This window comes from Typopeltis vanoorti, chromosome 2, assembly GCF_054136105.1.
Source record: "Typopeltis vanoorti isolate ZY-2024b chromosome 2, IOZ_Tvanoo_1.0, whole genome shotgun sequence".
NCBI lineage: Eukaryota > Metazoa > Arthropoda > Arachnida > Uropygi > Thelyphonidae > Typopeltis > Typopeltis vanoorti.
Window position 1 is genome coordinate 173287312 of NC_143550.1, and position 23134 is coordinate 173310445.

A 23134-nucleotide genomic window follows, 5' to 3' on the forward strand; every position below is an offset into this window, starting at 1 on the left:
GTGGAGACAGTTGTATAGTAGGTGCCTTCCCGCGATGAGTCTTCGGACTCCTTGGAGGTGTCACGAATAATAATAATAATAATAGATTTCTTTATAAATATGAAAATTTATTCAAGGGGTGTTAAGGGTCAAAGCTGTATAACTGAGAGGAGACCTCCACATAGCCTTTAAAGGAATGCGGAGAACCGACCACGGCTTTTGATGTAATGTCAAATCCTCACCTTCTCGTGGTGCACCCTGTTGGGTATCTACCTGGATACTGAACGAACGAGGATGGGCTGGCAATTTCGAATTTTGCCGACCAAATTGTATTCTTATTGGCTTAAACCAATATACAAAATGATGTACAACATGACAAAATTTCATGCCGGCTGGGGCGTTGCCTGGTTAAACAAGGCCCCCATTGTTTTCGCCAGGGAACAGGGCGAACAGCGATAAGTCAGCTACTGGAACAAATCTGAAAGCACATCCCAACTCACCATCACCAGAGTTAAAGATCGCCACTATCAACATAAGAAGCCTGAATGGCAAAGAAATGGAGCTGAGGAATTTGATAAGTACCAGAGACCGACATAATAGTGGTGACAGAAACAAAAAAGACAAAAACTGGTGAGATCTTTCTGAGCAATAAATACAAAATGTTATATTCAGGCAATAACAATCAAGGAAAAGAAGGAGTAGCTATAGTATTCAACACAAAATACGAGGCTAATCTTCTTGAATGGCAGGCAGTCTCAAGTAGAGTGATGTAGGCAAATATCAGAATGGGGAACTTGATAATGAGAGTTATTTGTGCCTATGGTCCCACAGAAGGCTATACTAAGGTAGAAGTGGAGGAATTTTTTGAGGCTCTAGAGAAAGCTACTGACACAGGGAAAAAGAAAAAGGTTGGTTCTTGTTGGGGATCTAAATAGCAGAGTAGGAAATGATTGTCAGACATACAAAAATATTTTGGGAAAATTTGGAGAAAAGAGCAAAGCTAATAATAATGGCAAATACCTGTTGGATTTCTGCTCAGGAGATGGACTGGTTATTACTAACACCATGTTCCAACATAAAAAATGTGCACAAATTCACATGGAGAGAAGAGACAAGGAATAAGAAAAGTCTCATTGACTACGTTATTGTTGAACGTTTTCTCCCTGGTGCAGGACACCCGAGTGTACAGAGAATTTGAAATTGGAAGTGATCACTATTTAGTCTTGAGCAGGATAAAACTGAATTTCATATTGAAAAGAATGACATGTAAGAAAGTTTTAAAGCGAATAAAAGTTGAGCAGCTCTCAAATGTGAACTGTAGACTAAAATACACAAAGATTATTGAAGAAAAAATGTAATAGTTTCAGAACAAGAACCAAACCTTGGAGATTCAGTGGCAAACCTTGAAGAAAACCCTGATTGAATCAGCCAGAGAGGCATGTGGTGGAGTTGTCTACAAGGATAGAAAAATCAGAACTCCATGGAGGACACAGGAAGTTAAAGAGGCAGTGAAGGAAAAGAAGGAAGCATATCAACTGGCATATAAGTCAGCTTGTGCTCTTAGAGAATACAGAGATAAATATAAGAAAGCTAAACACTGTGTAAAACTAGCTAAACAAAAGTCATGGGAAGACTTTGGCAAGAACATAGAAAATAAATATCAAGAAGGTGGCAAAATATTCTGGAGGTTGTCGAAGAAGCTTAGAAATGGAGGAAAGAGTGCTGTAAAAGGAGTTAGAGATGATAAAGGTGACATGAAAATGGGAGAAAAAGATATCCTTGAAGTATGGAGTAATTACTTCGAAAAATTGCTAAATGAAACAAGCAACGATAGCACAGTGGTAAACACTTAACAGGCATACAGTCAGGAATACATATCCATACTTGAAGTAGAAAAAGCCATCAAAGGCTTGAAATGTGGAAAGGCAGCAGGAGTAGATAATATTTGTCCAGAAATGCTGAAGTATTGTGGTATAAAAGTCTTACAGTGGCTGCATTGCATAGTTCAGAAGGTATGGATAGAGGGACGAATTCCTGATGATTGGAGTAGAGCTCTAATAGTACCCATATATAAAAAGGGAAATAAAACTGAATGTGAGAATTACAGAGGTATTTCCCTACTGAGTGTTCCAGGCAAGATTTATGCCAGTATACTTGAGAAACGGTTGAGAAGAATTGTGGAAGAAAAGCTTGGTGAAGAACAAGCTGGATTCAGATCAAATAGAGGCTGTCAGGATCAGATCTTCACTTTATGACAAATAGCGGAGAAATCATGGGAATATAACAAAGAAATATATTTAAGTTTTGTCAATCTGGAAAAGGCATATGACAAGGTGCCAAGAGAGAAGCTATTCAATACACTACAGTTATATGGTGTCAGTGGGGCATTATATCAAGCAATACTTAGTCTTTGTTTGAGTTGCAAGTCAGCAGTTAGAATTGAAGGAAGTTCAGGAAGATGGTTTAATGTTAAATCTTGTGTGAGACAAGGATGTACATTATCCCCTCTGTTATTCATTATCTATGTGGATCACATTATGAAGGAAAGTGGTATTAAACATGACATCAGAATTGGAGATGTTAATGTCAGCTCTTTGCTTTATGCGGACAATGTTATACTTCTAAATAAATCTGCTACAAGTTTGCAAGATTCCCTGACTAAATTGAATAACTGTTGTAATAGATATGGTATGAAGGTCAGCAATAAAAAGACAAAGACAATGAAAATAGGCAGACTCAGTGAAAATGTCAACTGTGTTGTGAATGGAGAACCTGTGGAACAAGTAAAACATTTCAGCTACTTAGGTACAATTTTTAGTGAAGATGGTAAATTAAATATGGAAATAGACAACAGAATCAACAAAGCTGGTATGGTAGGAAGTCAATTGAATAATTCATATGGAATAAGAGAGAAATTAGTCTGAACACTAAATTAGCTGTATACAAGACAGTGTTCGAACCAGTTTTAACTTATGGATCTGAGAGCTGTGTCAGAAGTAAAACACTTGACCGAAGATATGAGAGTCCTGAGAAAGATTATAATTGTGAACAGATGGCATCAATGGCAATATCATATTAAAAACAAGGATATTAGGAAAGAACTTTATCAGCATCCAGGAATGCATTAGCAGAGCTAATCTCAGGTGGTATGGTCACTTGAACAGAATGGGCGAGGAAAGATTTGCAAAAGAAGTGGTCTCTGCCACGTTGGCAGGAAAACAACCTAGAGATACCAAGATATAGGTGGATTGATACAGTACAAAGTGCCTTAGACGATAGAAACATAAGATCTGATAATGTTGGAGTCTTGACAAGTAACAGACTGATTTTGAGGAAAATTGTAGATAGAAAGTTAGTAATGATGTAAATTTTTCATGTAGTACTGTTATATCCTGTACACCCCTTGTGGCTAAATGTCAGGAATTTGATAATGATGATGATGATATTTATTCAAGGAAAGTGCTGAAGCCTTACTTTGTCGGCCAAACTTTAATCATAGTGATTTGCTTTCTATCTATGAAGTTTGGGAAATTGTTAGCATTAACTGTATTAAATTTATTTACTTGCTTATTCCTCTTCACTTAGATCTTCCACCACCATTTTACACCGGATTCTTTTGCTTCTGCTTTTATTTGGTTCCAATTTGTATTAATATTTGTTATTTCTTTCAGTATTGTTCTTTTTCATGTTTTTCTTGGCCTTCCTCGTCTTCTTTTACCCTGTGGGTTCCAATCTAGAGCCTGTTTTATCATTATTTTATCTTCTTTCCTCAACACATGCCCCATCTCCATTTCCTTTCGTGTATCTGTTGCAACATGAGTTTCTGGTTTGTTCTCTGCCATATTTCTTCGTTTGTTATTTGTCTTATCCAACATATTCCCAGTATCATTCTTAAACACTTGTTTAGGAAGACCTGGACATTGTTAACTATTGTTTTGTTTAATATCCACGTTTCTGATCCATACATTAGTATTGCCTTTACATTTGAGTTAAATATTCTCATTTTAATTTTTATAGACAAATTCTTGTTTTTCCAAATATTTCTAAGTTATTTGAAAGTTGAATAAGCCAGCTATTTCCTTCTATTTATATATTCAGAAGTTCCTCCTTTTATTGCAATAATGAGAAGGACACTGACCTGCAGAGATAAAAGGTTATCATTCCATTGTATAAGACTCTGATCAGACCATACTTGACTATTTTTCTCAGATCTGGTCCCCAGGATTTGAAGGGGATAAATTAGCTGTGGAAAGGGTACAGTGGCAGATAACAAAGATGGTTTCAGGACTGTACAATGTTAGTTATGAGGATCGGCTGAGGGAGTGTGGACTGCAGAGTTTGGTGGATAGAAGAAGGAGAGGTGATATGATTGAGACTTTTAAACTGTTGAGAGGTGGTTACAGGTTTGATACTGGAGAGTTCTTTCACTTGATTGAATAGCAGGAAGGAATCATGACAAGAATCCATCCCTGGAAGTTACAAAAGGGAACTGTGAGAAAGAGGGTGAGGAGTGGTTTCTTTGCTTGGAGGATGGTTGAACCATGGAATGCATTGCCTGATAGAGTGGTGAGAGAAAGAACGGTCAATGCGTTTAAGGAGTGGTATGGTAGACTTTGTGTTTCTTAGGAGGGACCAAGGACCTACCATGATGAGTCTTTTGACTCCATGGAGGCCTGAGTAATAATAATAATTGATACTATTGAGCCAAGGTATATAAACTGTTCTACTTCTTTAAGTGGTGTTTCTTGTATTGTTATTTGTTTATTTTGCTTTCCACTTATTTTTATCAACATTGTTTTATTTAAAATAAGGGGATATTAAATCTCACATTGTTTTAATACCGAATAAGAAACTCAAAGATTGGTATCAGAGAGTTTCATGCCGAATATAGTATAATAAACTATAAAAGTATCAGCAATTACTAGCGTGAGCTAATGCAAGTAGTCCCAGTACGTAGTACAAACGCATTTAAATATTTAAGTAACATTATTTTATTTTTATTTATCCTAAGACTAATTTTTTTGGCTATTTCTATAAGTGTTGTTGTTTTTTGTTCTATATGTTGGTGCTTCTATGAAAGTAAGCAGATATCATCTGCAAAATGATAGATGAGAGTTTGACTAAATCATACTTACCAGGTGTGAAAATTAAGGATGTAAGTGAGAGTATTAGAGCACAGAAGCAGAGGGTGAAAGAAATTATAGTCGTAGCAGGAACGAATTGAAAGGAGATTTGAAAGGAGATAAATTTGATATGAGAGAGGACATGAAGGAATTATTAGAGGTAGCTAAAGAAAAGAGTGGCAGAGTTAGGATAGTGAGTCTGTTGCCGCAGTATGACAGAGAAGTGTTTAGAAGGAGGACTATAACCGCAAATGACTTTATGTGCAGGTTATGCAGATGGTGTGGTGTGGAGTTTGTGGATGTGTGGAGTGAGTTTGATGGGCGAAAGGATTTGTACAAGATGGATGGCTTACATCTGAATGGAATTGGTGTGCGAAGACTGGAAAAAGTGTTGCTGAGTAAAGTAAGAGTGGATGTGCAAAATCAGGGAAACTAGAACTATTAAGGAGGGGAGGAAGTGGATATGCAGACATCAGTGAGGCAGTTGAGTGTAAGAATGTTTATAATGTGCCCGAGCCAGTACGAAGGACAAGAAATCGGAATGGGATAGTTAGTATAATGCATCAAGATAGGTGTGGGAAAAATGGACATCTGCATTTCATGTATACTAATGCCATAAGTATTAGAACAAGAAGGAAGAATTTTTGGCCTTGGTTGGCTCTTCCTGGCCACAGATTATTGGCATTAGTGAAACATGGCTGACAGAAATGATATAGTTAGTGGGATAGAATGTGTAGGATATAGTGTGTTCAGGAGGGACAGAGAGAATAAAATGGGGGGAGGAGTGTTATTGATGATAGCTGATGAACTGCAACCAAGGAGAATAGAAGTTGTATTGCAGGATAGTGAAAAGAGCACATTTGAGGCTATTTGGCATGAGATTGAGACTAATGGAACAAAATGTACAGTTGGGTGCTGCTATAGACCAGGTGATGGAATAGATGGTGGAGATACTATGCATAGGCAAATTGATGAAATGAGTAGAAGGAGGGTAATTATTATGGAGGATTTCAACTATGGTAACATTGATTGGAAGGAGGAGAGGACACACGTGAGGAAGGAACTGGATTTTATTCAGTTACTAAGGGATAACTATCTGAGACAGCATGTAATGGAAAATACTAGGGGTTCGAGAGTGCATGATCTAGTAATAGCATCTGAGAATTTGACTGTAATGAATATGACCATGTTGCCACCTATTGGTGAGTGTGATCATAGGGTCTTGACCTGGGAGGTGGCTAAATGTGTGAAATTTTCGATTAAGACAGGGTACATGTGGAATTACCGTGCTGGCAAGTATGACAAGCTTAGGAGATTGCTTGTCATGTAAAACTGCAAGGGCTGGATGTTGATAGGGCGTGGGAGTGGTCAAGGAGCATTTGCAGGAGGTTATGGCTGACTGTATACCTAGTGTCCGAATAGTAAATCAAGTAGAGGTTAAATGGATGAATAACACCATTAAACTTGAGTTGCAAAAAAAGAAACAACTGTGGAAGGAATTTAAGGAGAAAGGTGACCTGCAGGCACATGAATGATATAAAGCGCAGGCCAGAAGAGTAACGAGTGTGGTGAGAAAAGCAAAAATGGATTATGAAAGGAAATTAGCCATCCAAGCTAAAGAGAATCCCAAACAGTTGTTTCAAATGCTGCTAGTTAAAGAAAAACTGTACACGGCAGAATGATTTTAAGGAATGCCGATGGTAGGGAGGTCACTGAATCAGTCGATATAATGGAATTACTGAGTGAGCACTTTGCAAGAGTATATCATCCAGGTGGTGATGTTGAAGGAATGAAGGAACCATTAGTTTATATGGGAATTGTGGCGAATGAAGTGCAGGTGAATTGTCTATTACAGAACCTTAATGTGAATGCATCTGTGGGATTGGATGGTATATCAGCACGGGTCTTACGTGAAGCGGCTGAAGAATTGTCAGTGCCCTTGACCTTATTGTTTAATCTGAGTCTTGGGTCTGGTTTAGTCCCAAAGGGGTGGAAAGAGGGGAAAATAGTTCCACTTCATCAAGGAGGATCCAAGACTACTGTTGCAAATTACCAACCGATCAGCAATCAGGAGTCATTGTCAAGGTCTTGGAGAAAGTAGTCAAGGGAAAAATACAGGAATTGATTGATGAAAATGAGATACTGTATGGGGGACAGCATGGTTTTGTGAAGGGTAGCTCATGCCTCAGTAACTTGCTCAGGTTTTATAACACAGTGACAGCTGAACTGGATAAGGGTAATGGGTTTACAGTGATACTGCTGGACCTGGCTAAGGCCTTTGACAGGATACCACATGGAAGTCTAATCTGTAAACTGCAACATATGGGAATGGATATAGGGTTGGTGAGATGGATAGGAGGGTGGTTGATGGATAGATACCAGAAAGTAGTTTACTCAGGAGTAGAGTCCAAAAGACGGCCTGTTACTAGTGGTGTGCCACAGGGTTCTGTTCTTTGACCACTGCTATTTAATTTGTTCATTAACGATATAGGGAAGGATCTGAGAGGAATGATTCATTTGTTCACTGATGATCCTAAGTTGGGTAGGGCAATAGTGAATGCAGAAGATGTCAAAATTTTGCACGATGATTTGGATAGATTGGAGGTCTAGGCTAAGGAGAATGGGTGTCAATTTAATGTTGCAAAATGTAAGGTTATACATTTTGGGGTGAAAAGATTAGCAGCAGTATATCGCATTGGTGGAACTGTACTCCAGGAGATTGATGAGACCAGGGATTTAGGAGTGTTGGTAGATAGGGAGTTGAAGTTTAGGGGGCACATCGCAAAAGTGGCTAAATCGGCTCATCAAATCACTTGGATGCTGAAGAATACTTTGACGAGCAGAGATAAGCAAGTTATTGTTCCCCTGTATCGAGCCTTGATATGACCCCATTTTGATTACTGTGCTCAGATCTGGTCACCTAGGTTTCTTCTTGATGGGGAGGAGGTTGAGAGGATCCAGAGGCAAGTGACCAAGATGATAGCAGGTCTATGGAATGATCTTTATGAAAACAGGTTGAAGATTTGTGGGTTGCAGAAATTGGTTGATAGGCTGAAAAGGGGAGATATGATTGAGATATTCAAATTGCTGAAGGGTTTCTATAGGATTAATTCAGAGGATATTTTTCAGAACAGGACTGGTGGTGGGAGAACTAGGGAACATCTGTGGAAACTGGGCAAGAGTGTGGTTGGTAAGGGTGTTGAATAAGCTGCCAGAGTCTGTTGTGGGTGCCATGACTGTGAATGAGTTCAAGGCAAAGTATGATAGATACTGTGTAAATGTCGAATATTTGTGATGGACATAATGTTTAGGGCCTCCCTTGATGAGTCTAAGGACTCCTTGGAGTCATCCGAAATAATAATAATAATAAATTTTTTTTTTTAAATCTAGATCGTGGAGTTGGTTTTGAAGTAACCATTGTAATTCTGTATTTCCATGAGATACTTTTCTCATCACCCAGTCTATGACAATTAAAAACAAAGCAGGGAAGAGTATACAACCTTGCCTTATTCCTCTCTTTGTTTTAGTTGGTTCTGAGAGGGTATTTCCACTTTAATTTCAGTGTCTTCATACATTTTTTAATTATTCTTATTATTTTTTCTGGGAGTCCATAATGTCTAAGTAATTTCCATAGGGAAGATCTATCTGTTTATACTGTTGAAAGCTTGTTCTAAATCGATAAAATTTAAATATAAGCTTGCCTGCCATTCCAATGATTGTTCTATGATAATTCGTAAAGTAGCAATGTGGTCGGTGCATGATCTATTGGCTCTAAATGCTGCCTGTTCTGGTCTTAGTTGTTTTTCTATTTCTATTTTGATTCTTTCTAGAATCATCCTTGCTAGTATTTTACTTATAACACTTAGCAATGTTATACCTCTCCAATTTTTGCATTCAGATAGGTTTCTTTTTTGGGTCATTTAACCACTCATTTAGTAAGGGATATAATATCTCTGCTTTAAGTTTTGGATTTGCTTTTAGTATATCGCCTGGTATATTGTCTGCTCCTGGTGCTTTACCTGTTTTGACCTGAGTTATTGCTTTTGCAATTTCTATTTTTGTTATTTCGTTCAAATTTATATCTAATGATGCATTTTGTTCATTTAATTCTAGCCTCTGGTTACCATCAGTCATTTCTTGAAATTTCTCTGAGAGGAATATACACTATTAAATATACACTATCTACCAATAATTGTCTGGATACTTCAGCAGGCAAACCCTAATATCGGGTATGCCCACTTTTCGCTTTGATCGCCTCCTGCACCCTTTGAGGGAAGCTTTACACCAATGTGCGGCAGACATCAGGTGGAATTTGCTCCATTCCTCCATCAAAGCAGCACTGAGTTTAGTGACAGATCGAGGGCATGCTGCTCTGAACCTCAATTGATGCTCTAATTTGTCTTTGTCCCACAGGTGTTCAGTGGGATTGAGATCAGGACTCTGCACAGGATAGGGCAGTCGTTTTACACCCATCTCTTCATACCATTCCATAACAGCTACAGCTTTGTGGCATGGGGCATTGTCGTCGTGATAGTAACACGGGTATGATCCATAAAAATGCCAATTTAGGCAGAACCTGATTATCCAGAATATCAAGGTACTGATCTGACTTCACGCAACCACTGAGAACGACCAATGGTCCCACTTTGGTCTCCAAACCAGCTGAATGCACACCATACCATTTTTCCTCCACCACCAAATTTTACTGTGGGTACAACACACTGTGATAACATGCATTTACCAGCTGCCTCCACACCCACACCCTACCATTAGACTGGAAACAGGTGAACCTTGATTCATGAAAATGGTACTCCAGAGTACCATTTTCCACTGGTCAATTGTCCAGTTCACACACTCTTTGCACTAGGCCAGACAAGCTGCCTTGTTCATTGTTGTGATGTTTGGCTTGTGTGCCACTGCTCTTCTATGGAAACCCAGTAAATGGAGTTCTTTTTGTACAGTATTAGTGCTCACTATAATGTTACTGGCACTCGGGAACTCATCACAGATGGTCTGTTCCAATTGTAGCTGGCTTTTGCTTGCCACCTATTTTAATGACCTCCTGTCCCTGTCAGTGATTTTCATCTACTGCCAGGGTGTTTTTCTGCACTAGTAATGACAGACCGTCTCAATTTGTTGATCACATCATTGAGCAGCAATGACATGTACGGACATGCCACCAATGTGACAGCCTGCGATGACACCTCTCTCAAAGTCACTGAGTTCACATCATGTTGTCATACCACCTATATTCAACTGCTATGATGAATTACTGCTTCTTACTACCTGTATACTGGTTTTTATGTTATTAACAAACATGGAATGTTCCATATTTCAAATAACAGGGTGTCCATACAGTTATTGGTAGATTGTGTGTGTGTGTGTGTGTGTGTGTGTGTGTGTGTGTGTGTGTGTGTGTGTGTGTGTGTGTGTGTGTGTGTGTGTGTGTGTGTGTGTGTGTTCCTGTCCCAATAGTTTTCTGTCATAACAAATATATGCAACTGCATGTTTAGACTGATTCTATAGTAACACACATTTTACTACTCTTTTATTTTAAAATTTCATCAATATGGAAGACAAAATATTTGTTTAATAAAGAATATATATTTTTACTGTGGTATATGTGTATTTATATAATTATCTGATAGTTCATTTTTCCATACAGAAAGTAAGTTTAAAAATTGGTTGAACATGATTATGTGTAACAATGTATTTTTATTTCATTGCAGGATGGAACTTTTAATATTCACACAGTGAGGGATGGTCATTTTATACAGTCCTTGAAACCTCCTGGTATAGAATGCATTAATCAAACTGTAAACTATGTAACTCTCTCTGAAATGGGATTCCTCTGTGTGCATTGTCAACCCCTTTATTGTAAACAAGATGAAAAGGTAAGCCTAAATGTATCCAGAACTCTGTTTTGATTTTGACCTGTTTGACTGATTTCCATATGTGTAATATTTTCTGGGGAAAAAAAAAAACTATAAAACTATAATAATTGTTTATATAACAAATTTATATTCCTTATCCAAACTTATTGTTAACGTTTTAACATATATATGCATATAGCATCATCATCAAATTCCTGACATGTGCTACCCTCGGAGTGGGGAACGGGGAATGTACAGGTTGTCATGATAGCTACATGAAAAAAAGTTACATCATTACTAACTTCTGATCAATTCCTCCAAATTAATCAGCTATCAGATCCTATGTTTCTGTCTTCTAAGGCACTTTTTACTGTATCAATCCACCTACATCTTCCTCTGGGTATTTTTCCTGCCAACCTGACAAAGAACACTTGTTTTGCTAATCTTTCCTCTCCCATTCTATTTAAGTTACCATACCACCTGTGATTAGCTCTGCTAACACATTCCTGAATGCTAGAAATGGCAAGTTCTTTCCTAATATCCTCATTTTTAATATGATACTAGCATTGATGCTCTGTTCGCTCTCCCCCAGTCTTTCTCAGAACTCTCTGCAACTCCAGTTTTTGATCAAGTATTTTATTTCTAATACAACTCTCAGATCCACAAGTTAAATTGTTTTCAGCACTGTCTTGTATATATACATCTAATTTAATGTTTTAACTAATTTCTTTCTTATTCCATATAAATTTACTCAGCTGACTTCTTATCATCCTAACTTTGCCAATTTTGTTGCCGATTTCCATATTTAAATTGTTGCCTTCACTAAAAATTGTGCCTAAATAGCTGAAATGTTTTACTTGTTCTATAAGTTCCCAATTCTGAATACATTGAGGTTTTCACTATTTCTGTCTATTTTCATTGTCTTTGTCTTTTTATTGCTGATTTTCATATCAAATTTATTACAACAGTTATTCCATTTAGCCAGGGAATCTTGCAGACTTGTACTGGATTTATTCAGAAGTATAACATTATCTGCATAAAGTAAAGAGCTAAGATTAAATTGCCAATTTTGATATCAGATTTAATTACAATTTTTTTGCATAATGTAATCCATATAGATAATGAATAACAGTGAAGATAATGTGGACCTTGGTTGCACACCCCATTTAACATTGAACTATCTTCCTTTACCTCCTTTATTTCTATCTGCTGACTTACAGCTCAAATATAAACTATTTAGTGCTTGATATAATGTCCCATTTACACCATATAACTGGAGCATTTTGAACACCATTTCTTTTAGCACCTTGTCATATGACTTTTGCAGATCTATGAAACTTAAATACAAATCCTTGCTATATTCCCAAGATTTCTCAACTATTTGTAGTAAAATGAAAATCTGATCCTGACAATGTCTGTTTGGCTTGAATCCAGTTCTTCACTGAGCTTCTTTCCATAATTTTTCTTATCCAGTTCTCTGGTACATAATGTCTATATAACCAATATTAAATTCCATATAGCACTATGGAATTTAATATTGGTGATTGTTAATCAGATTTATCAGTCAGCTTCCATTTTGGTTTTAACTGGCATTTCGAATATACAAGTGCATGATGCCTAATCAAACAAAATGGAATTTGGATTTTTTGCATAAAATATTCAGAAATGTTTTCCATTTTATATTCCAAGATAAATGGAGATCTGAAATAGTCTATGCTTGTGAAGATCACAGATCTTATAAATAATATGCTAGATTGGCTAGAAGGTCTATACAAAATCCAGATATCCCAACAGTCTTTCACTCCATGTTTGCATGGTTTGGCAAAGATTCACCACCTATTACTTATTATTTTCCTGACTGTCATGAATTCACAAGACTCATCATGGGAGGTTAAACAAAGTCTATCCTATCACTACTTTAACTCATCTATTGTGTGCATGTTAACCACCTTCTCAGGCAATGCATTTCATGCTTCTACTGCTCTCCATGGAAAAAACTTACTTCTTACCCTTTTACTCATTACTCCCTTTTGCAACTTCCAAGAATAATCCTGCTTTATTAACATTTAGCATACTCTATATTCGGAATACACTCTTCCTTCACTTCATCACTCATCATCCTTCTAGAAATAGAACCTGCTGTACCAGGATGAAAAACTTTAGTAAAGTGATCATTAAATAGTTCAACCATGTCATCTGCTTTGGTCATCCAGTTCCCATCACCATCCACAAGGTAATCTATCCACTATCATTTTTCCTCCTACTTGCCACATAGTGAAAAAACTCTTTAGAATTCTCCTTGAATTGCAGCACCAAGGAGAATATAGCATACACTCTAGTCAAGCCACTGTCCCCACACAAAGCCATCCCTGCTACATTCCACCTGTCAAGTGAGTGTATTGCAGCAGGGAAACCAGAAAAACAACAGTCTCTCCAAATGCCTGCATCCCTCCATTTATCTCTAATCCAAAGTATTTTAGTAATAAGGTGTGGCATCTTTTGGCTACTTGTATATGTGAATATGACTTGTGTGCTACTTCAACTTTGGTATCACTTTTTTTATAAACCTTTTCCATTATGCATAGCATTATACATATGCTATGCATCATGATATGCGCTTTGCATTATGGGATACTAAAGCAAGTGATGTGAAGTCATTAGTCTCTGTATACAAGTTGCTCAGTCATGAAGTTACTTCACATTCAAACTTTGTTTGCTTACACTTGGATGAAGGATTAAAACAAGAATATAATTTCTTGGCATCTTTAATTTATGGCATTTGATCAGTACAGTGGATAGGTACTTTATAGCATTCATAGTATATGAGATATTAGGGCTCAAAAAAATTCCCAGGAAAACATTCTCTATACCATGATGCTGCCACCATCTGCCCATTTCTGCATGACATCAGGATGATTCATTTCCCACATTTTTACCTTAATCCTTCACACTGCATAACTGGCAATGAGCTTCATCCAAAAGGGCAAAATTTTTCAGTGTTCAGTGGCCCAGTGACATCTCATAGATGCAAACTGTAAATGGTTGTCGATGATTAAGTATAAACATGGATACCTCGACTGGTTGCTGCCTGCTTTGGTAGCTCACGTGGAAGAGAGTATGTTGCATTGTGGTCTGAAAAATACTGCTATTCATCTCCTGGTTAAATCGTGTGGGCTTCTACAAGGCTAGGATTACCTGCATTGATGAGGCATGGTGTCCACCAATTGGTCCAGCAGCTGCTGTTATGCCCATTATTGTTCTTTGACTCTTGGAAGAACAATAATGGTTTCTTCTCGATGGGGAGGAGGTGGAGAGGATCCAGAGACGAGTGACCAAGATAATAGCATGGCTATGAAATGAACCTTATGAGAACAGGTTGAAGATTTGTGGGCTGCAGAAATTGGTTGATAGGTGGAAAAGGGGTGTATGATTGAGACATTCAAATTATTGAAGGGTTTCTATAAGATTAATTCAGAAGATATTTTTGAGAATAGGACTGGTAGTGGGAGGACTAGGGGCCATCCATGGAAGCTTGGTAAGAGTGTGGTTAGTGAGGGTGTTAGAGCTAAGTTTTTTACTTGGAGAGTGGTAAATGAGTTGAATAAGCTGCCAGAGTCTGTTGTGGGTGCCATGACTGTAAATGAGTTCAAGGTGAAGTATGATAGATACTGTGTGAATGTTGAATAGTTGTTCTTGACATGATGTTGGGCCTCCCTCGATGAGTCTAAGGATTCCTTGGAGCTGCCCGTAATAATAATAATGGGCATTGTTAATAAGCAAACCTTACAACACAAACACAAAATATTTTACTGAATATTGCCATTCTTCAGTCAGTATCCAGCAATCATGCCTGTTTCAAATTCCAGATCAGCTCTCTTACACCCTTGTCAACTTTGAATGAACAGTACTTTACACAGTGAATAAGACATAAAAGAAGTTCCTTTCTGCAGCATTTTCCAGCAAGACTGATCAACTCTATTTGTTGCTGCTGGAATGAAACTGCTACAAAAAAATGGAAATCTTAAGTTATATAAAAATAAATTATTTTTTATTTTCTAGTAAAGCAACAGTGCCTGCCAACTCCATGTTAGAAGGGATGCTAAACATTATTTGTAAAATAAACAGCAAATTTCATTAATAAATAACAGTGCCAACTTATTATTTGAACTTATGCTATTATATCAGTGCTTATATTTTGGCTTGAATAATAGAGCCTTTACTTGGAGTAATAAGCCCTTCTAAAAATCCATGACTACTTGATGATTGTATTAGAACTTAGATATTGGCTTACAATATTTGATCTTTTAGAATGAAAACTGAATGTTATAGTCATCAGTTCAAATGTATTGTATTTTTTTTTCCCTTCTAGATATGTACACTGCATTTGTATTCTATTAACGGTAAACATCTGTATCAAAGGGAAGTATCACCTATTTCAGCAATATGTTGTTCCAAAGATTATGTGGTGGTTGGAGGTATGGATGGTATGCTAACTGTTTATGAAACATTTAGGTAAGAAACAACACTCTTTCTTATTCTGATATACTGTATAACAAGGGCATCCATAAAGTTTCTGGAAAACTTTTAAATTAAATATGATATTTGCATTAACATTGTTGACAGCAGTGCAGATTCTGTTCATCATCCTGCAAGTGCAAAACAAAACAGTAACAATACAGCAAGAACAATGCTGTACTTCTAATCATAGTTGTTTCAGTTGTAATTCCAGTTATGCCAAACTAAACTAATCTGTTCTTAAACTTCTCATGTTTCCTTTTTGTATAATGCACTTTGTCTTCTACATTCTCCAGAAATTTGTGTGTTGTATGTTTAGTGTGCAGGGTATAACCATATCTATGGAATACTATCCATAGATATGGTTATATGGATTTCAAGGAGACAGGAAAATAATTAAAATGATTCAGTGATGAAAACTGGCCTGTGGATTTGTGCATATGAGAACAGATTAAGGAAACTTCCAAGTTTGAGAAATAAATAGAGGAGAGAAGATATGGTAGAAACATTCAAATTAGTAAAGAGATCTTACAGTATTGACACAAATGAGGTTTTTGCATCTCATGAATGGTTGTAGTAGAGCTTAATGTTTATCCCAAGGAAGCTGGCTAGAGGTATTAGGAAGCATGTGAAGTCCAAGTTCTTCTTACAGCATATGGTAGTGAGTGTGTGGAATGGTCTACCATTAGATGTTGTGAGGGCCTGTTGGTAAATGATCCTCAAAGAGTCCTTGAATGGACTCCTAGAGTTGTTTTCATAATAATAATTACAGAATGGCTTTACATGAGTTGTTTTCCTTAACTATAAAGCAATAGTGGCTTGACAACCTTAATGACTTCCTAGTCTTTAAATTACCACTTCTCTTTCCTTTACAGAGGCATTTAGTTTGCAAGAATTATCTTTAATAGCAATTAATGAACCAACAGGTTGATACATTATGAAATTCAATGATTTTCATGAAATTTAGATTTCATGAATATGTTTAATTCTACTCACTGACCAGAAGAATTTTTATAGTGTTTTTCAGTTCCTGAAATAGTGGATCATCTTTGGCACAGAGCAATAATATTTACCTCGTATAGGTAAACATGACCTCTCCTATTGCTTCTGCCTTAGTATCTCCACGTTTGGGTCTGCCTCCCACTGACGAGACCTCAATAAAGGTCGAAACCGGACTGGGTAGTGACCCTTCCCTTATTGCATAGCAGTATACGTGTCTGCAAGGAGATGTGCTTTGCATTATGGGAGATACTGAGACAAGGAGTGATGAGAGCTTGGTCCACCTTTGCTGCGAGTTACCTAGTGTTGTACCACCTTACCTCAGTCCTGAAGATATTTTCAGGCAGAAACTTTGTTTGCTTACATTTGGATAAAGGATTAAACTAAATTTATTAGAGCAATAAAGTATTTTCTCCAAGTTGGTTGGCCGAGTGGTTAGCATATCCGCTCTCCAGCCAAAAGGCTGTGGGTTCAAGTCCCGCTGTGGGCATGGATGTTTGTGGTTGTCTGGGAAAATACTAGTGGTGGTCGGCAAAAGATGGCATTGGTGTAGATGATGAAGGTAGTTGCAGTTGGTGGAGTGATGGAGACGGAGTGTTGTAGAGTAGGTGCCCTCCCTTGATGAGTCTTTGGACTCCCTGAAGATGTTATGTAATAATAATAATACTTCCACCATTTATGAGATGCAAAACCTCATTTGCATAATGTAAGATCCCTTTACTAACTTGAGAAAGTCAGATTTTTATCCCTTCCAAATAAAAAAATTGACTGTACCACTTATACTGCCTTATACCTATTAAATCATAGCCTTGCACTCATGTCAACAACTGCTCATTGATCTTCCAAAGAGTTAAGACTAAAACAGCTGTGCTTACTCTCATCGGGAATAAAAGTCATCAAAAGATTTATTATTACTATTAGTATTATTACGTGACACCTCCATGGAGTCCAAGGACTCATCGCGGGAGGATACTGTACTCTACCTCGTCAAATACATCTCACCCTATCCACTACTACAACACTACTATCATCAATGCCATCTACCGCCCATCATCGCCAAGAACAGTATTTTTTGTCTGTAAATTGCGTGTGTTCTGAAGGCTGATTTGTCTGTGCGCGGGATGAAAAACCCGAGTTTCCGGGCCTACTACCTCCATATAAGATCGGCTGACTCACCTTCAATTGAAAAAGGCCTATAAGGATTCCCCTCGTAATGACAAGAATCGAACCCAGGTCTTTTCCAATCGAAGGGCGCAATGTTCCGCTGTTCTTCCAATTGCACTACGTTTGACCTCCACATGACCAGCTGGAGAATTATATACAATTAACAGACATATCCTCCTCAGACACAGAGGAGAATATTTTGTCCCACTACTGTTGCGTAATCACAAAATAACCTTTCCTACCTGATTTGTTATTCAGGCATGAGGGAGAATGTTCTTCCAGAGAACAGAAGTGGATAAAATGAAATAGGAGGAGGGAAAAGAAGAAAAGTTGACTTGTTAGGTTTGAAGCTGGACAGCGCATGAATGATAACTTGCAGTTGCTCATGTCTTTACAGTAGGAGGTAGAGATATGATGCTGATTCACTAAAAAATAACTGTAGAAAACATATAAGGCTGAAACAGGATGTATATCAGAAAGTGTTTGGAGTGAATCTGAGAGAGAGGGATAAATTACATGAATTTCCCTCCTCTTCTGGATAGCACAATCATTTTAAGGTAGTTATTACTTCATTGCCTCAAAGGTTGGACAGATTTGGAATTTGCTAGAAAAAATCTTGCTTCACTTCAGAGTGAAACATTACAGAAATCTTGAAGCTTGGAATGATTGCGCACTACAATCATTTGTAAGGCACAATTATTCCAAGTTTGTCAAAAATGAGTGTACTGTCGTTAGCAAAGCTATGGACAGTATTTAAGGTCACTGAGAGAAAGCTATTTACATACACAGAAGGGAGAGATAGAGAGAAAGTACAAAGCCCTGAGTACTTCAGTATTAGTTTGGAAATCTGAGGAGAAAAAACATCTATCCATGATATGTAATGAAGGATTAGACAGGTATATATGGCATCCCAGTTGCAAAGAATAGAAAGCAGACCACAGTTTAGTGGCAAGCCTCCATACCATCAAAATGGAAAATATAATTAATTTCTTCATTCCTTTCCTTCTTGTGCCCCCCAAAGGTGGATCCACAGTGTCTCTTTTAGTTAACAATCAAGAGTGGCATAATCCATTGCTGATCACTAATTAACAATTGGGCCTCTGAATGATGAAGTGATGACTGTTGATGACATTTTCCATGGTTTACTCATAACATTTTTTTACAGTATTGAAACAAAAAAAAAAAAAAACTAAAGCATAATAAAGATGTTTATTGATTCGCTTATATTTCACTGGATTTCAAATCATCATCCTCAAAGCACATCTACTTTTTACACAACAGCGAGTAAATGAAACAATTTCAGTTGTAGAGATGAGCTTTGCATTAAGGGTAAATGTTAAGATTAGTGATCAGAGCTTATTCTACTTTTACCATGAGTTGCCTTGGTCTTGCACTATGTGTAGGGTCAGCTAGACTTGCATCACTTGCAGGCGCAAACTTGACTTGCTTGTCTGTTTGCTTACTTGGGAAATGGAGTAAAACCAGGTTTAAAATAGCTTGGTATCTTTAACATTTATTATACCGAAGGTAAAATACTTGCTAAATTTCAATTGTAGTCGACAAAAGATCAAAAATCCTAATTTGGTTGCATCCTGTAATGTTATATATAGAAGATATCACATTTATAGTGTTGGAGCTGATCTTAAGATGATTGTCTCCCAAATTTTTGGCAGATTAATGCAGCCATAGTTGTTGAGGTTAGGGAAATGCTTCATAGCCATTGCTGGCAAAACTAGTTTCTCAAACCTCTCTAACCTGTACGACATTGGTTTGCTTCCTCTAATCTTATCTGAAGAGGAGCAAAGCATGACTGGCCAATCATGACTTGCCATAATGATGGTAGAGAATGTAATTCTTGTGTTGTCCAAGGTGGATGTTAACTGATCTTCCTGTCTGTCCATAGTAAGCCGATTTGACATGCAGTGAGAATGTGATATTTTATTAGTACCTTGGCTATTTCTATATAGTGACCAGAGAAGTGTTACTAAGTTAATCGAATTCTCTGGCAAGGGTTGCATCACTAGAATAAATAACCCTAGCTATATGAGTTAGTGTTTTGAGGATTCCATACTCCTTTGCTGGATGATGATGTGATTGGTTATCTGGATATCTTTTGTTGTGTGTATTGGCTTTCTATAAATAGAAAAAGGTAGTAAACATTTGACTTAAGTGATTAATGTGTCAAGAAAAGGCAGACAGTTATTAGATACTTTTTCTAATGTGAAGTGAACTTTAGGGTGTTGGCTTTAAGGTGAGTTAAGAAGGAATCAAAAGTGGCGCTTGTCCATGAGATCAAATGGCAAATACATCATCTACATAAGGTAGCCACACTAAAGTTTGAAAGAAGATATGGTAAGTTCTTTATTCTCAAAATGTTCCATGTAAAAATTGCTGGGGGGGGGGGGGATTTTGTGCAATTAATCTGTTTTAGATTTTTTCATTGCCAAGTAACAGCATTCTGACAAATAATTTGATGGATGACTTTAATCACTCTTCTTCTTTTGGGATTGACTGAGTATAGGCTTGTAAGACAGATGCCACATATATAGGAAAGATTTATTCTGTAACATGCATACATCATAAATTTGAATCCTTTATATATGCTAGATGGTATGAAGTGCCCTGCAGTTCTGGCCATGAACAGACAAGACAATCCATTAACATTCACCTTGAAGAAAACAAAAAATGCATTTATCATTATGGCAAGCCAGGATGCAGACCACTCTTTAGACATCCCCTCCTGCCATGGGATTAGATAGAAGAAAAGCAGTTTGCTATATAGAAGTCATTACAGGTCAGAAAGACTAGTTTTAGAGATTATGAAGCATTCTCCAAACCTTAATAAGTATGGATGCATTAATTTGCAAACAATTTGGGAAATGGTTAGATCTTAAGATCAGATTCAGTGTGCTACAAATGTAATAACTTCTGTGTAAAATTAAAGGATGTCAAATTAGGACTTCAAATCTCTTATCCGTTTGAGTTGTTTCATTTACTCAATATCACGTGTAGACTGTAACAAGTAACTCTGCTCTGAAGATGCTGGTTTGAAATCCAGCAAAATATAAACTAGTCAGTAAACATGTTTTATGATTTAGTTCTTTTTTTGTTTTGATACTGTAAAAAAAAAAAAAAAAGTAATCAATAACATTCAACACTTAAACCTTTCTAGAAGATTCCTCCATGTTTTTTGAGAGAACTTAAGTAACAGCATTCTGACAAATAATTTGTTGGATGACTTTTATCACTCTTCTTTTAGGATGGACTGAGTATAGGTTTGCTAGGATAGATGCCACACATATAAGAAAGATTCATTCTGTAGCACAGGCATAACTGGAGAAATATCATCTGCATCAGAGAAAGCTTATTGATCTTCAAGCTATTCAGAATCTTCTGATTTCTTTCTAACAAGAGTAGGGAAGACATAAAATGAGCTCTTGACATTTGTCTTCTTTATCTACAACTGTTTCAACAGAAACTCTCAGGTCCTGTAGATCAAATCTTTGAATTTCTTTCTATTTGTCTCAAATTCTTCTTTCACAAACACTATTCCAGTTCAGGTTTCTTTTTTCTAGATCTTCTCTTATCTGGTCTCTCCATCTTTCCTGTCTCTTGGCCTCTTCCCCTCAAATTTCATTTCATAGATTTTTTTGGTATTCTTTCTAAATTCATTCTCACTATATGTCCAAATCACTTCAAATGAGAGTTCACAAGCATTTTTTTGTTTTAGATCTTAAGATCAAATTCAATGCTACAAATGTAATAACTTCTATATAACATTAAACGATGTCAACATTTCTTTCTAACTATTCATTTGGAAAGAAACGCTTTCTAGTCCTGAACCATTCCTAATGTCCATTTCTTATTCTATCTTTTCTTATTTTTGCTAAAATCATCCTTAAAACTTTCATTTCCATTGGTTGTATTCTGCTTATGTCTATTTTTGTTAGTCTCCATGTCACTGCTGATAAGTCAAAATAGGCAAAAAGTAACTTCTGTTAATCAAAAGCTTGCACTTCAGTAGGAACTCACTATCCCAAAGTACACCACTTACACTGTTAAAAGAGATTTTGTCCAGTGAAATCTTCCTCATTATCTAAGTCTAAACTTCCATCACTAGAAAGTATACATTCCAGATATTTGAAGTTTTCACTACTTGTAAAAACTTACCCATTGAGTCTAACACCATTAATGTTTACATTTTCTGTATGATTTAAAACCATTGTTCTAAAAATCAAGAAGTAACAGGAAGAATTCATCATAAAATGTTATTACTAGAATCACTTAGGATTATAACCAGAATCATTTAAATGTCTTTATTTATAAAATTTTTGGCTAAGTTTCATAGCCATTGTCAATATGATTATAGGAAAACACAAAAAAGAGAACAACAATTCATTTGAAAGTGTGTGATATTATGTGCTCTATAAGCTACAGGAGAATAGCTTCATCTGCATTAATAGAGATCCAAAATAAATTACAATAAAATAATTTAGTTAATAAATTATTTTTAAATATAAACAAAAAATTAAATACAAGTTAAGGAATACATGATGAGTATTAGTCAGTATAACTTCCCAAACTTGAGAAAGTGTTAGGCAATCGTTTTTGTTCAGGTAAGGGTTGTGAATGTGTGCTTCACAGCTTTCTTTGCACAGTCTTTCCAGAAGAAAATAACTTTTGTGCAACACTTTGCCTTTGTTCCACACTCCTTGTTTCATATATAGTGCATGGATTGCTAAACTGACTTTATTGAGTTCTTTAAGTGAAATGTATTCCTGTTGTTCTTCAAGACGAATTCGTGCAGAATGACCAGTCTGTCCATAATAACATAAGTCGCAAGAGCACATGATTCTGTAAACTCCAGGATAAGAAAGAGATGGATATTTGTCTTTAGGTGAGATAAGGAAGATATTAAGTTTACAAACTAGATGTAAAGGAACCTGTAAGTTAATCTGTCGAAGTAGTCTTGCTATTTTTTCTGAAAGTCCTTTAACATACGGAATATAGATTCTAGTAATTTCTTCTTGAGGCAGGTTAAGACAACAGCCATAATTATTGATTGTTTTATCAATAATTTATCATAATTACCTTCATTTCTAATGGTTATAATGCAAACACTATCAATAAAATAATCAATTATTATGGCTGTTGTCTTAACTCACCTCAAGAATAAATTAATATGTATTCCATATGTTATACAGAATCTATATATGGAATACAGATTTAATATATGGAATACAGAATCTGTATTCCATATGTTAAACGACTTTCAGAAACAATAGCAAGCCTACTTTGACAGAATAACTTACAGGTCTCTTTCTGTCCACTTTGCAAACTTAAAACCTTCTTTATCTCACCTAAAGACAAATATCCTCCTCTTTCTTATCTTGGAGTTTACAGAATCCCCTGTTCTTCTGACATGCTATTATTACTGTACAGATTATATTATGTTCAGCACAAATTGGTACTGAAGAATAT

At 36.6% G+C, this 23134-nt stretch overlaps 1 protein-coding gene across 1 annotated transcript in view; it reads left to right on the forward strand.

Annotated features, from left to right (window-relative positions):
• Nucleotides 1-23134, forward strand: part of LOC150109672 (neurobeachin-like protein 1) — a 1254229-nt gene that overhangs the window by 1218365 nt on the left and 12730 nt on the right. The window contains exons 56-57 of the mRNA XM_090413954.1: nt 10832-10996; nt 15345-15487. Of these exons, the coding sequence (XP_090270080.1) occupies nt 10832-10996; nt 15345-15487 (308 nt within the window). The remainder of the gene's footprint in view (nt 1-10831; nt 10997-15344; nt 15488-23134) is intronic.